At 51.8% G+C, this 13,179-nt stretch overlaps 3 protein-coding genes across 3 annotated transcripts; 1 reads left to right on the plus strand and 2 right to left on the minus strand.

The window, feature by feature from the left end:
* Window positions 1-484: 484 nt before the first annotated feature.
* EDD37DRAFT_608822 (nicotinamide mononucleotide adenylyl transferase) lies at window positions 485-1,341 on the minus strand (the record flags this gene model as incomplete). Its single annotated transcript, XM_062815082.1, has 2 exons — window positions 485-1,049; window positions 1,103-1,341. 2 exons carry the CDS (start codon window positions 1,339-1,341, stop codon window positions 485-487), a joined length of 804 nt encoding a protein of 267 aa, XP_062671259.1.
* Window positions 1,342-2,920: 1,579 nt separating this feature from the next.
* Window positions 2,921-9,744, plus strand: EDD37DRAFT_629412 (E3 ubiquitin-protein ligase TRIP12). The gene is made up of 4 exons (XM_062816513.1): window positions 2,921-3,384; window positions 3,613-3,912; window positions 3,963-4,060; window positions 4,112-9,744. The coding sequence occupies exons 1-4, from the start codon at window positions 3,266-3,268 to the stop codon at window positions 9,292-9,294; spliced, it is 5,700 nt and encodes a 1,899-aa protein (XP_062671260.1). The 5' UTR covers window positions 2,921-3,265; the 3' UTR covers window positions 9,295-9,744.
* A 12-nt stretch (window positions 9,745-9,756) lies between these two features.
* On the minus strand, window positions 9,757-10,940 carry EDD37DRAFT_383493 (uncharacterized protein). The gene has a single exon (XM_062812151.1). It carries the CDS (start codon window positions 10,821-10,823, stop codon window positions 9,924-9,926), a length of 900 nt encoding a protein of 299 aa, XP_062671261.1. The 5' UTR covers window positions 10,824-10,940; the 3' UTR covers window positions 9,757-9,923.
* Window positions 10,941-13,179: the final 2,239 nt, after the last annotated feature.

Raw genomic sequence — 13,179 nt, forward strand, 5'->3', positions numbered from 1 at the left:
GTCAAGACATATACTTTTCATTCGTGTCATATCGGCGCCAATTCTGTCTCTATGACAGCTACTACGTGCCCCTGTCGGGTGGAAAACAATGGTCCCGTTGAGCGGGAATGCTCTTCACTTGCTCATATCTGAAGGACATAGACTGCACCATCGCCTTGGCCTTCACTTTCTTCTGAAAAGCCAGGCATATCTAGACGATCCCAACGCCCGCTCCCTCGACCCTTGCAGAACTCTTTGCGCTCTAAATCTGCTTGAATGACAATCCATCGTCATGAACGTCACAGATCAACAAAAGATGCCGAGACATCCCGACTCTGTGCCCTGTAATCAATGAGTCGATATCCATTCTACCGTTCTCGTAAGTTTCATCGCTTGATACACCGATGGACCCTCTCTCGGCCCCGAACGGCGCTGGGGTATCGTTATGAGAGACACGCTCTGTGTCTCCAAGTTGTCTTCATTTATGCTCTTCTGATATAGTCTTCTAGCTGGCTGACGCAGCTTCTTTGGACTTTCCTTTATCGGCCTCCTGAGCGATAGAAGTGCTCGATGAGCGTTGATCGTCCCGATAGAGATGATTTTGTTCGATATACTCCACAACAGGAGCAGGAATGAGATATTGTACGCTCATGCCTCTTCGCAAGAACAGTCGTATCTTCGTGCTGCTGACGTCATTTTGTATCAGTTGCTGAATAACATGTATGTTTTCGCGATAGTTCCCAAGACTGGCCAAGGCCTCGTCGATATCTGTGCCAGAGCGTTCGATGATGAAGGTGCCGTACCGTCCAAGGATATGATCCAGATCCTTTTCACTCCAAACTCCTGGGGTTGACATGGTCTGAATCAAATCAGCACCCGCAAGAAGGGCAATTTTCAGAGGTTTTCGATTGCCGTCGCCTGTATCGATGCCCTTGCGGAGGACGTTTATCTCGTGATCGAAGTGATCAAGCACCTTCGCGGTCGGTTGGTAATCCTTTTTCTCCGCCTCCCAGGTATCAACCATGAGCCAGTTGGATGCCTTGTCGATAGCAAGTTGGCACATCGCAACTCTATCCAGGTATGTCAGCAGTCAAACAATGAGCTATGGGACCAAGAGGCTTACCTGTGCTCTGCGGGAGCCAAGCCTTGCTTCTTGTAGGCGTCCGACACGGGTGACAGATATCCGCCCACCATTTCAAAGTCGGTGTTGTGTTTAACATAGTCCGCCGCCATGACGAACATGCGCAGATGCAAGAAGGTGATGGGAGAGAAGGAGCCGCAAGCAACAAGAAGAAGTGGTGTCTTGGATGCATCATCCATCTTCTTCTTGAGCCGGGAGTCCGGGAAGTGGTACTCGTCCATCTTGTCGCCGTCCCCCGTTATCGCTTGTAAAACAGTGGACCGCCTCTGCGAAAGCAAGTATTTATTCCTTTTATAGCACCGGCGAAGTGGTGAGGACGATGAATGGAGGACCGAGGGAAGTGTTGTTGATTTGTCAGTGAAGACCGTTGTCACTGTTGTTTTGGAGACGGGTGAGTCGGCAGGCGGGGTTACTGCCGACAGAAAGCGATGGCCGGATGAAGGGACACAGTGAAGCGACAGCCGTTGAGAGCAATAGATGCTGATCGAATTCGTCGTAAGGAGAGGTCGAGAAGGGCGACTCAGCATCTCAGGGCTTCATGGCCCTGGGAGTTGTGAGAGTAGTAATCGGGGGTGGCAGGGAGTGTTGGATGGGTGCTGTGGAGGTGGTTGATAAGTAAAAAGGTGGGAGCTGTGGTTTTTCTCTCTGCCAGAAAGCGGCGCCGGGCTTCAGTTTCCGGCTGATTTGTCGTTGGAGAAGACGCCTCTGTCTCCGAGCACCGGGGCGCAGGCCACGCAGACTGCCCAGGCTCAAGGTTTTTCAGCGAGACTTTGCGGCGCAGGCTAGTTGGCGCTGGGGCCTATCTTAGTACGAGGGGAAATCGGGCGACAGAGTGGGGGAACAGATGGAAGAAAGGAAGACAAGCACCGGGACCCTGATGGATGATCGGACTTGGGGTCTTGTTGTTCTATGGTTGACACTTCAAAACAAAGAGCGATGAAGACCACGACGCAATAATTGCAAAGATGCTATAATAAATTAATGCGGGTAGCTCAAACGTCGAAGATCTCATACTATGAGATATATGCAGGGTCCTCAATATGATGTCTTTGGCCATGTTGTGCTACGTAGCCCTTCAAACCACATGTCATTGATCTTAAGAACCAGCACTGTGTAGTACTACTCCCCACGGCAGTCGAGATTGACAAGGATAAAGGTTCGTACTTCAAGATCATTCATGTCGGCTTGCATTTCCTACAACATCCATTTTGCTTGACCAGCGAGTCCGCGGGATGCCGCACGAGTATTGTGGACGTCATGCTGTTGACCATACTAGGTACCTAGATAGGCTCCTAGGCTTCAGCCGTAATTGATTTCGGCGAGTCTCTTAGTCATACAGTACAAGCCTAATTTGCTTCAACCGTGCGGAACATCTTTGGGCGTGTCTAGGTGTTGATGACAATGAATGACGGTACCTGTTCTACAGGGACCACTAAGACCTTGTGTGTCTCACCCGTGGACAGAACATACTACACCTTCTTTTGGTCCTTTCTAAGCCGGTGGCTAAGGCGACTCTAAGCTTGGCTTACAAATAGGGACAGGTTGGGGGTTTGGCGGGCAATATGCATTTTGTCCTCATGAGGTGGGAGGCGGGATCGGCTTCGAGGTGGCCTCCGAAGGCATCTTTTCATGGTCACGAGGACGTGACAGTGACACTGGCTTGTCCTCAAAAGCTGAACTGATGTTTAGAAGAAAAAGGCGCCACGGTTGATTCAGGAGATTCGGTGTTCTTGAGATACACCCGCGACATATATTGAGAATGTCAACAATCAACCAAGCGGGCCTGTGTAACCAGCAAGAGATAACCAAAGTGTTGAAGGACGGAGAGAGGATGATGGTCTTTATAATAACGAATAATGCGGCTACACGATGGATTTCCGGCCGAGACCAGCAGCCACTCAGATTTAGGCTTGTCGGGCGCCATCGTTTAACCCCAGCGGTTGGATTGCCGACGTCGTTTCTGAATCTTCGTCCTCCATATACCCAGATTGACTTGACTGATCCATACCGGTGCAAGAGACATATCACTTTCCAATGTCTCTGCACTTGATATCTAATACTTGATATTTGTGTCTCTAGCATTCCTGTCTACTTGCATTGATCCCTTCTTCAGCGACACGCCGCCCTTTCGATGGCGGGTTAAGCATGGCAAACCTGCCCGCACGCTCTTCAGACTTCCACCTTACGACCGGACATTCAGCAGGACCATCTGCTCACGACCATCAACTCGCTACTTCCCATTCACCGTCTCCACGCAGACACAGGTACATCCACCTTTACTGCCTTTGATTGCACCTCTTCACTCAAAACCTCCTTGTTTCTTGGCTGCGAAACCTTCCGCTGCCTCGCTTGCCTTGCCTTTTGTTAAGACACCGCAGTCCTCCCAATCTTTACACATCAAAAAATCTCTCTTTTCTGCAAAAGACTTTTCTTTTCTTCCTTCTATCTTTTGAAAGCGTCACCTGATGAGACCCGTTACTCATGTCTCGCAGAGTCACTCGTTCTGCTGCGAGGCTCGCCGCAGAGTCCGCCGCCCCGACCACTCCTACACCCGAAACCACTCAACCTTCACAGCCCCCTGCAACCTCTACGAGAAAACGCAAAGCCCCGTCCCGTCGAGCCTCTGATCCCACCGACAAGTCGGAAGAACCAAGCCCTGCATCAACCCGTCAGGGAACCAAAAGACAGAAGTTGGTCGAAACCACACCGACCCAAGTTTCCCCCGCACAATCTGTTCCTAGAACCACCCGGCGAAGAGGTGTGACGAACGAGTCGGCAATGTCTAATAATGCGTACGTCGGCAAAGAGTACGGGTCATGAGGTCGGAGGCTGACAAGGATAGTTCATCTTCCAAATACACGGACGAAGCCACAAAGCAAACATCGTCGAAGTCAAGTTCCAGACGCACTTCAAGTAGGGGTAACAAGAAGACGCAGCCCGGTATGCAAGTCCTGCTCCCCGGCCATACAGATTTGCTAATCTCTTTGCTAGACATCTCCCCACCGTCTGAAGCACTTCCAAATCGAAAGCAGAGAAAACGTTTGACCAAGAAGGGACAAGATGTCAACATGAAAGAAGACGGAGAGGACAACGAGAAGTCTTCAAGAAGAGACAAGGAGCAAACTCCACCACCTAATCGATCTAACAGCGATAGCAACGACGACGACCCCCACAGCGCGATGGAGGACGATGACGGTGGCCTTGATCCATTCTCTGCAGCCCTATTTGGGTCGAGCCGTGGTGCACCTTCTGGTTTGTCCAGCACGCTGAGAGCCCTAAGTGGAATGATGAGCGGCATGTCATCCAGACTCAGAGACATCTTGAACAATCTCCGACAGGTCGATAATCCTACTATGCAGATGGTGGCCCTTGAAGAATTGTCAAATCTCCTCTTGGTCTCCAACGAAGACAATCTATCTGGTCAGTTTTCGCCAGATCCTTACGTTAAAGAGCTGGTGGCTTTGATGCAGCCGAATCCCATCACAGGCGAAGAAAATCCCGAAGTGATGCTGCTGGCCTGTCGTTGCCTTGCAAACCTAATGGAGGCTTTACGAGGCTCTGTTGCCAACGTGGTATATGGTGGCGCGGTCCCTGTTCTCTGCCAAAAACTGCTTGATATTCAGTACATCGACGTCGCTGAGCAGGCCTTGAGCACGCTCTCCAAGATTTCAGTGGACTTTCCAGGATCGATCGTTCGCGAAGGCGGCCTGACCGCCTGTCTCCAGTTCCTTGACTTCTTCGCCACTGGTACGCAGCGCACTGCGGTGACCACAGCGGCAAATTTATGTAGAAACATTCCGGACGATTCGTTCCCTGTTGTTCGAGACGTCATGCCGATTCTCTTGAACGTCCTGTCAAGCCACGACCAGAAGGTTGTCGAGCAAGGCTGCCTTTGTGTCACTCGAGTCATTGACAGCTTCAAGCACAGCCCTGAAAAGCTTGAGCAGCTGGTGGACCCGCCACTGCTTCGAGCCATCTTAGGTCTGCTTCTTCCCGGCACGACGAATCTGATCGGAGCAAACATTCATACAGAGTTTCTACGTGTGCTGGCAATCGTTGCTCGGGCGAGTCCTCAGCTCTCTATGGAGTTATTAAAGATGAATGTTGTGGACACTCTGTATCAGATCCTCACAGGTGTTTCTCCACCATCCGATACTACAAATGCCGCCTTCAAGATTGACAGTGTCGTGATCATGCAATCTCTCATTCACCGACCTCGAGAACAAGTGTTTGAGACCCTCAACGTCATCTGCGAGCTACTTCCACCTCCACAAGTGACAGGCGACGCGAGTTTTGATGTTCACGACGACATGGAAGATGATTATTCGGAGGACGGCGATCAATCGAGCAGACCTTCGCGAGCAGAAAAGAGAAGAACGTTGTTGGAAGATTGCAAAGAGGAAACACGCCGGTTCGCGATGATTTTGTTGCCAACGCTCACCGATGCTTATTCCAGCACTGTCAACCTGAGCGTGCGCCAGAAAGTGCTCACCGCTCAGCTGAAGATCCTTTCCAACCTCGAAACCTCTGTCATTGAAGAGGCACTTCGGCCAGTACCGTACGCCTCTTTCCTTGCTTCTATCCTGTCTCAGGAAGATCATGCCAGTCTGGTGATGTTCGCCCTCCAAGCATCCGTTCTGCTTTTCCAGAGACTTGAAGGAATTTATCAGTATCAATTCCATCGAGAAGGGGTCATTGGAGAGATTAAGAAACTCGCCAACAGACCCGTCTCTCGCGATGCAAGAACAATCCTACGCCCCGGAGATGACCAGACTGGTGCTGCTGGTACCAGCACTGACGCCAATGGCACCTCACATAAATCTGACGACCTCAGAGCTACGCTTGCCGACCAGCCTGATGATTATCTAGCCAACGACGATTACGGAGGGGGCGACGAAGATGACGAGGAAGATGATGGTGAGGATGACCCAGAAGACGAGGACAACGATGACGAGCGCGAAGATGAAGAAAATGCCGCGAGACATCATGATGATGTGGATGATTCACAGAGCTCTGATTCATCAGACGAGGAGCACCTGCCATCGGCCTTGACATCCTCTGGACTATCGGACCAGGTCATCAAGCGAGCGAAGAAATTCCTCGAACAATACGACACGGCGAAGGGTAGAGAGATGAAAGAAAAAGCTCTCAACATTCGCAGCGATCTTCAGAAACTGGCTGGCGACATCCAAGAGTACTATCGTCAACCACATCCTATTGACACAGGGAATGATTTGTTCGTACGTCTCGCCAATTACTTCCATGGTGATGCACTTGAAAGCATAACGAGCTCGGAACTTCTGGACTCCGGAGTTATCCGTGTGCTGGTGCAGGTGCTCTCTGAGGATCCTTTGATGGCCGAGAATCAATCTCGGGCACATTTCGTGTCAGCCTTTATGGATTCCACCAATGAGGCGCAGATCAAGACTACCGCTGCATCTTCTGCGACCGCTTTCAGCGTGCTGATCCAGAAATTGCAAGATCTGCTCAGCCGTGCAGAACACTTCGAGGTCCTCACTGTCAACAACAACGCATCTGAGAGCAGCAGGAGCAGCTCTACATCGATGCTCTCGCGGCAACTTCGTTTGAGGCTATCGGCAGATGGTGATAGTGACATTCCTCCGTCATATCGCGAGATGATCGTCTCCATTCATGCAATCGCGACATTCAAAGCACTGGACGACTATCTGCGACCTCGATTTAGCCAAACCGATCGACCTTCGGCTCAGCGACGTCGAGACATGCTTCAGCAATTGGCCAATGCTCGACTTGCTCATCTCTCTGGCGCCGCAGAATCAGGGCTGTTGTCCCCATTCGGGCACGATCTCCGCTCCCCTGCTACCCCGGGCAATGCTGCATCACGGGTCTCGTCTCAGGTCAAACAGAAATCTGAAGAGGCACAGACACCGGCTGAAAAGAAACCTGAGAAAACCGAGCGCAAGCGGTTGACTCGACGCGGCCAAGCATCATCTTCGAGTCAGCAGTCTGCTCACCCACCGGAGCCAAGCACAGAAGACGAGGGAAACAAGCTCGAATGTGCCGATGAAAAAGTCCTTGATGACGAAGAAGGCCATGGTGATGACGATGAGGGTGCGCTTGAGGCTTTCGTTGACGATCTGGACGGGGAATCTGACGATGATACGCCTGAACTTGGTGCTGTCAACATGGAAGTCGGCTCGACTGGAAAGGTGACCGCCCGTCAAGAAGACGGTACCAGAGTCCTCACACCTCAACCCGGGACCCCGGTTCCAGGAACTACTCGTCCGCCTTCCTCAGGACAGTCTCCAGCTCCGTCCCCAGCGACCACGCGTGCGTCATACGCTTCAGCCCTTGCCTCTACTCCACAAGATTGGCACGTCGAATTCAGCATCGATGGTAAGATCATACCCAACAACACAACCATCTATCGAGCCGTTCACCACAACCGTAATCAACCTCAGGATCTTTCGTCACGCAGCGTGTGGTCAGGTGTTCATACCATCAAATTTAGGAAGGCTCGAGGGCCGCCACCGAATCCCTCCAGCCTTCCTGCCTGGGGCGAGACTGACAAGCAAGGTTCAAGCGACGGCCTGCCAGCGTCTCTCAACGGTCACCCCATCACTTCATCGATACTTAGTTTGCTTCGACTTCTCCATGAGCTCAACGCGGACTTGATTGAAGTCAAGGAGGTCCTTGGAAAACCCGATCTGCAACTCTACAAGGAGCCCCTAGCGTCGTTCATTAACACCAAGTTGACAGCCAAAATGAACCGACAGCTGGAGGAACCACTGATTGTCGCCAGCAATTGTCTTCCTGAGTGGAGCGAAGATCTTGCCAGGTCTTTCCCTTTCTTGTTCCCATTTGAGACGCGACACCTCTTCTTGCAATCTACTTCCTTCGGATACTCACGCTCCATGATTCGCTGGCAAAACAGCCAATCTGAGAATGATGATCGTCGTGACCGTCGCCGAGATGATCGGCAAATTCTCGGCCGGCCTCAACGACAGAAAGTGCGAATCTCTCGCCATCGGATCTTGGAGTCGGCCATGAAAGTTATGGACATGTATGGCGCGTCCCCAAGTGTCTTGGAGGTCGAATACTTCGAGGAGGTTGGAACTGGTCTTGGTCCAACGCTGGAATTCTATTCAACCGTCTCAAAAGAGTTCTCGAAGAAAAAGTTGAAGATGTGGCGTGAGAACGATTCAGCCGACGGCGAACAATTTGCATTCGGTAAGAATGGACTCTTCCCGGCCCCAATGAGCCAGGGCAACGCAAACACCGAGGCTGGCAAGAAATTGTCGTTGCTCTTCAAGACTCTTGGAAAGTTCGTGGCACGGTCGATGCTTGACTCCCGCATCATTGACATCGCATTCAATCCGACCTTCTTCAAAGTGGGCGCCATTTCGCATATGATACCTACAATCGCCTTACTGCGTACTATCGATCAGGACCTCGCGAATTCTCTGTCTCAGTTGCACCAGTTTGTTAATGCAAAGACAAAGATTGAACTTGACTCGTCCATGACGAAGTTGGAGAAGCAACAAGCCATTGATGATCTTACCATTCGCGGTGCTAAAGTCGAAGACCTCATGCTTGATTTCACCCTCCCAGGCTATCCAGACATCGAGCTCGTGGAAAATGGCTCTGAGATCGGAGTCACCCTGGAAAATGTTCAACATTATATCGAACAAGTCCTCGACATGAGCCTTGGACGCGGAGTACGGACACAGATTGAGTCATTCCAAGCAGGATTCTCTCAAGTCTTTTCTTACGCTACACTGAAAGCATTCACTCCCGATGAGTTGGTCATGATATTTGGACGCGTGGAGGAAGACTGGTCGATAGAGACTTTGATGGATTCCGTCAAGGCGGATCATGGCTTCAACATGGACAGCAAGAGTGTCAGAAACCTCCTTCAGACCATGGCCGAGATGAGCCCGCCTCAGCGACGCGAATTCCTGATGTTCGTCACCGGAAGCCCTAGACTGCCAATGGGCGGTTTCAAGAGCCTCACCCCCATGTTTACCGTCGTGTGCAAACCTTCGGAGCCACCTTACACCTCAGATGACTATCTGCCGAGTGTGATGACCTGTGTCAACTATCTGAAACTGCCAGACTACACCTCACAAGCTGTCCTGAAAGAGAAATTGTTTGTGGCAATCCGAGAGGGTCAAGGAGCTTTCCACTTGTCTTGAGCTAGGAAAACGAGATTATTTGCAGGCCACTGGGCAGACTGAGGCTGGGCAGACCAATTTGAAGTCGAGGGGCCGTCAGGACTGGATTCGCTCTGCTTTACGGATGGTAAAATGGAGCGTTCGAGAAGCACTAGGTGGAGCTGTGATAAAGCAACCCGCCTAAAGGGCATGGGAAAAACGAAATGAAGAAACGGACCTTTTTTCAGGAATGGAGCTGGCATTGCGCGGGGCGGGCTTGGTTCTGTTTCAAGGCGACTTCCGTCACGAACACCTGATGTTTCGCCCTGGGAACGTATGGTTGCGCCATGGGAAAAGAGCGATCACTGGCTCTGCCTGACGAGAGGATCCATCAAGGACATCGTGATTGTCCCATGCATTATGAAAGATCACATAGCCTTCAACCACAGTTAAGCATGTTTAATCAGAGCATATCTACTCAGTCCTTCAGGGGTATAGAATTTTCAATCGTAAACATTCAAATGCGGAAACCACCAAAGCAATTTCGCCGATGTATGTCGTTTGCTATGTATGAAAATACCAATTGTAGCCAATCTGGAAGCATGTCAAGTGATTTCAACCCCGGCGAGAAGTCTGAGGAGAATAACTCGCTTTGGGTTTCGAAGGACTCGTCACGCCCGTTCGGCCTCTCGTTCCTCGGATCTGGAACCTCCCCTTGAAGTAGTAGATCTAGAAGACGCAGAGCCGGACCTTCCAGGCCACCGCTGGCCGTCTACCTGGGAAACTGGCTGGGCGCCCCCCTGGTTCTCCACCGACCGCAGTGATCCCTTCCTGCTGCCAAGCCCACGCCTGGTGCTGTGCCTGCTCCCACTCCGACTCATGCTTTCGCTCCTGCTGCTGAACTGCGACAACTTCTCGCTCTGGATCTGCTTGATGAGTGCGTGGCGGCGGAGATTGCGCAGCGCCACCAAGAGCAGAGCAAAGTGCGACGTCCAGACGAAGCAGCCAAAAACGATGCCTCCGATCTGCAGCGTGCCGACGTGATACAGCACAGGCTCGCACTCGCGGGCAAAGATGTTGAGCATGGTGCATGGGATGACGCCGGACGAGGCGCGCATGGCAGGCCGCCAGAAGCGGAAGAGCGAGCCGTAGCCGGCAAGGAACAATGCTGGAAACAAGGTGAGGAGAAGCAGTGTTGATACCACGGCGTGGACGAGCTGTGAGCGTTTGGGACCCAGAGTCTGCGTCTGCATCTTTTGGAGGCTAGGGAGCTTGGGGATGAAGGGCAGGATGAGGACGACGGTGTGGTAGATCAGCGCGACGGTGAGTGGGCCGAGAGGCACGCCGTCGGTCCAGTCGCCGCGGGATGGACCCGTGCTGTGGAAGAAGTTGTGGTTCCATTGTGGGATGGCCGCTGCAAAAAGCGAGAGGGCAATCAAGCTGGCTGTCAGGCTGGTTCCGTGCAAGATCATGGTTAGCTGGCGGCGGAAGCGTTGTTGAGGGCCATTGGCATGAGGCGGTGAGTCGTTGGCCGGATAATTCGGTGTGAGGATGAGGGTTTTGGTAAGCATTGTCGGTTGTATTTGGAATATCCTTCGTAGCTCGATTGGTGCTGTCGGTGATCGGATGATTTTGTGATATGTTGAGCAGGTGAGGTACTGTACGTGAAGTCGTGTAGATATCGTGATGTCGTATGATTATGCCTTAGGAGACGGTTGTGATCTTGGCCAGCAAGATCGAATATGCAGTAAATGAACGATGCAGAAATGAATGAACCTGCGAACAAGAACTAGAAATGCACAGCACTAAAAAGTACGTCGATGGAAGCAGTGAAGAAATGAAGAAATGAAGAGGGAAGAACAGACAAACATAGATGAAATGGGATACTCATAGCAGTGCGTCGTGGACACATTTAAAATCACATTGCGGATGGTGAGGATGCCGAGTAGAGTTCTGAGACGGTTCGTGAAGGAAGAACGTGTGAAGCGTGACGAGGCCCGAATCAATTGTGAGCAGACGCGCAGGGCGTGATCAAACATGAAACAAACCCTGTGAGAGGAGGTCAAGTGCGGTGCTGCACTTGAAAGTTGAGACGCGTTAGAGATTGATTGGTGCCCAAGCCAACAGGACCGTTTTGCCGTGAACTAGTCCGCGGCGGCGATGCAAGACCGTTGTTCGTATCGTATTTGAGGACTGCAAAGCAAATCCGAAAAGAGCCTAGGGAGCCCGAATCAAGCCCCGTCATGCCTTATTCAGTCTTCCATCATTCCTACTCGTAGTAGATTTGGCGCCTTGGACGGTTGGACCTATCCCTAGGTAGGGTTCGCATTAGGGTTCCCACCATTGCCCGTTCTCCCGGCGGATCATCCAGACAATGGATCCCTCTCGAGGCTGCCCAACGGCACTTGATGATCGCTTAACGTCCTGGTCTGACTACTTCCTTGCTATCTTGGCAGCAATGCGGCGGGGAAAAGCCCAATTGGAGGGAAAAGCTGGATGCAATAAACCGCCGACAACGGTGTGCGCAGTGGGTGCAGTCGGATTGAAGCGCAATTGCAGGAGTCGGTCACAAGTCGCAAGGGGAAGCATACCATGGCCCCGTTACCGAGTCCAAGCTGAGCAGACAATGTCACAGTCTTCATCAATCATGTGCTTGTCGACGCTTCGTTGCCCATCGTCTGTTTTGTTTTCCCACCGTGTAATCGACTTGAATCCATTTGATTCGCGACATGGCCTCTTCACCCATCAGGCTGCGAGATTCACCCACTGATGTGCAGCGCAAGCTTGGCCTGACCAACCGGCAATTTGACAACTTCAAAAACTTCGCCAGGCAGAGCCATCACGAGTATTGCGCACGACATCCTCATTCCAGATGGGCGGATGTGGACGTTGTCTGGACAGCGGTGCCTGAACAAGAGAAACTGGCCGTCATCCGACTGATGTACAACCTGTGCATGGAATCCGACTTGTTCTCCCCTACCACCGGACGAAGCACCATCGAAACAGGCATCGAGCAGCGGCTGCATCAAGTGCGAAGAACCTGGCAACAAACATTAAGGACGAGAACCCGACCGTCAGCATAGGCTGGGGATCAAGATGACCGAGGCTGCATGGAGCGGTTGTCCCTGGCGGACAATTTGGACCTACCTTCTCCCTGGAGAGACACTCACCAACTGATTACCCTCTCCAAGCTACTGCAAGGATGCGACTGTCGCAATGGATGGCCCGATCCTCGAAAATCTCATCTGATTCCCATGTCACCCATTCGTATCGAGGATCGAAGAAATGTACGCGGATTTCCAGGAGGATAGGAAGACAGAGTGCTGGTCTCGATATCCTCAAATTGCGAGCATTTCTCGAGCGCAGGAAGAACGCCGGTGAGACGGCTGATATGTTCCGCACCTCCAGCCAGATGATAAAGACGGAGGAAGTTGATAATTTGAGTCGGTACGGCTGAAGATGGCGCTGTCATACCTAAATGGCGCCAAGTGAGGTGCACTAATTTGTGCCGTCGATTGAAGTGGGCAAGATGTGTCAAGCAGATTAATGATGGTTGCACGGCCAGGATCGATCGTTTGGCCAGCATCTTCGGCCCGCGCTGCGGGCTGATCAGCCGTTTATTGCGCCCACTAACTTACGCCGTGCTGGGACACCCGCAGATACAGTAAATGGATGCCGCTGAGAATCAGTTGGCAGCCCCGTTCATCCCTATTGATCGTGTCAGAACTTTACGACCCCTCGAGTTCTTTTCTTGAGCTGTTTGCAGCATGCAAGGAGTCGGAACATCCGGGGGCGGCCGTTTCATCAGGAGACCCCAATTGACCTTACGCATGATTGCAATTGAGCATCACTGTCTTTCAGTGCAGCTTCGCTACAGCAACGTTTCTTTGTAGGGCTAGATGGCCGCCATATCTGACCTGAGTGCTA

Source organism: Exophiala viscosa (assembly GCF_022695815.1).
Source record: "Exophiala viscosa unplaced genomic scaffold EDD37scaffold_4, whole genome shotgun sequence".
Lineage (NCBI taxonomy): Eukaryota > Fungi > Ascomycota > Eurotiomycetes > Chaetothyriales > Herpotrichiellaceae > Exophiala > Exophiala viscosa.

What these genes read in the sequence shown, in the direction of transcription:
- EDD37DRAFT_629412 (XM_062816513.1), top strand. Translation starts at nt 3,266, where the DNA reads ATGGCAAACCTGCCCGCACGCTCTTCAGACTTCCACCTTACGACCGGA. An exon ending in CCGTCTCCACGCAGACACAG is followed by an intron (nt 3,385 to 3,612) that starts GTACATCCACCT and finishes CATGTCTCGCAG; the next exon opens with AGTCACTCGTTCTGCTGCGA. An exon ending in TAACAAGAAGACGCAGCCCG is followed by an intron (nt 4,061 to 4,111) that starts GTATGCAAGTCC and finishes TCTCTTTGCTAG; the next exon opens with ACATCTCCCCACCGTCTGAA.
- EDD37DRAFT_383493 (XM_062812151.1), bottom strand. Translation starts at nt 10,823, where the DNA reads ATGCTTACCAAAACCCTCATCCTCACACCGAATTATCCGGCCAACGAC.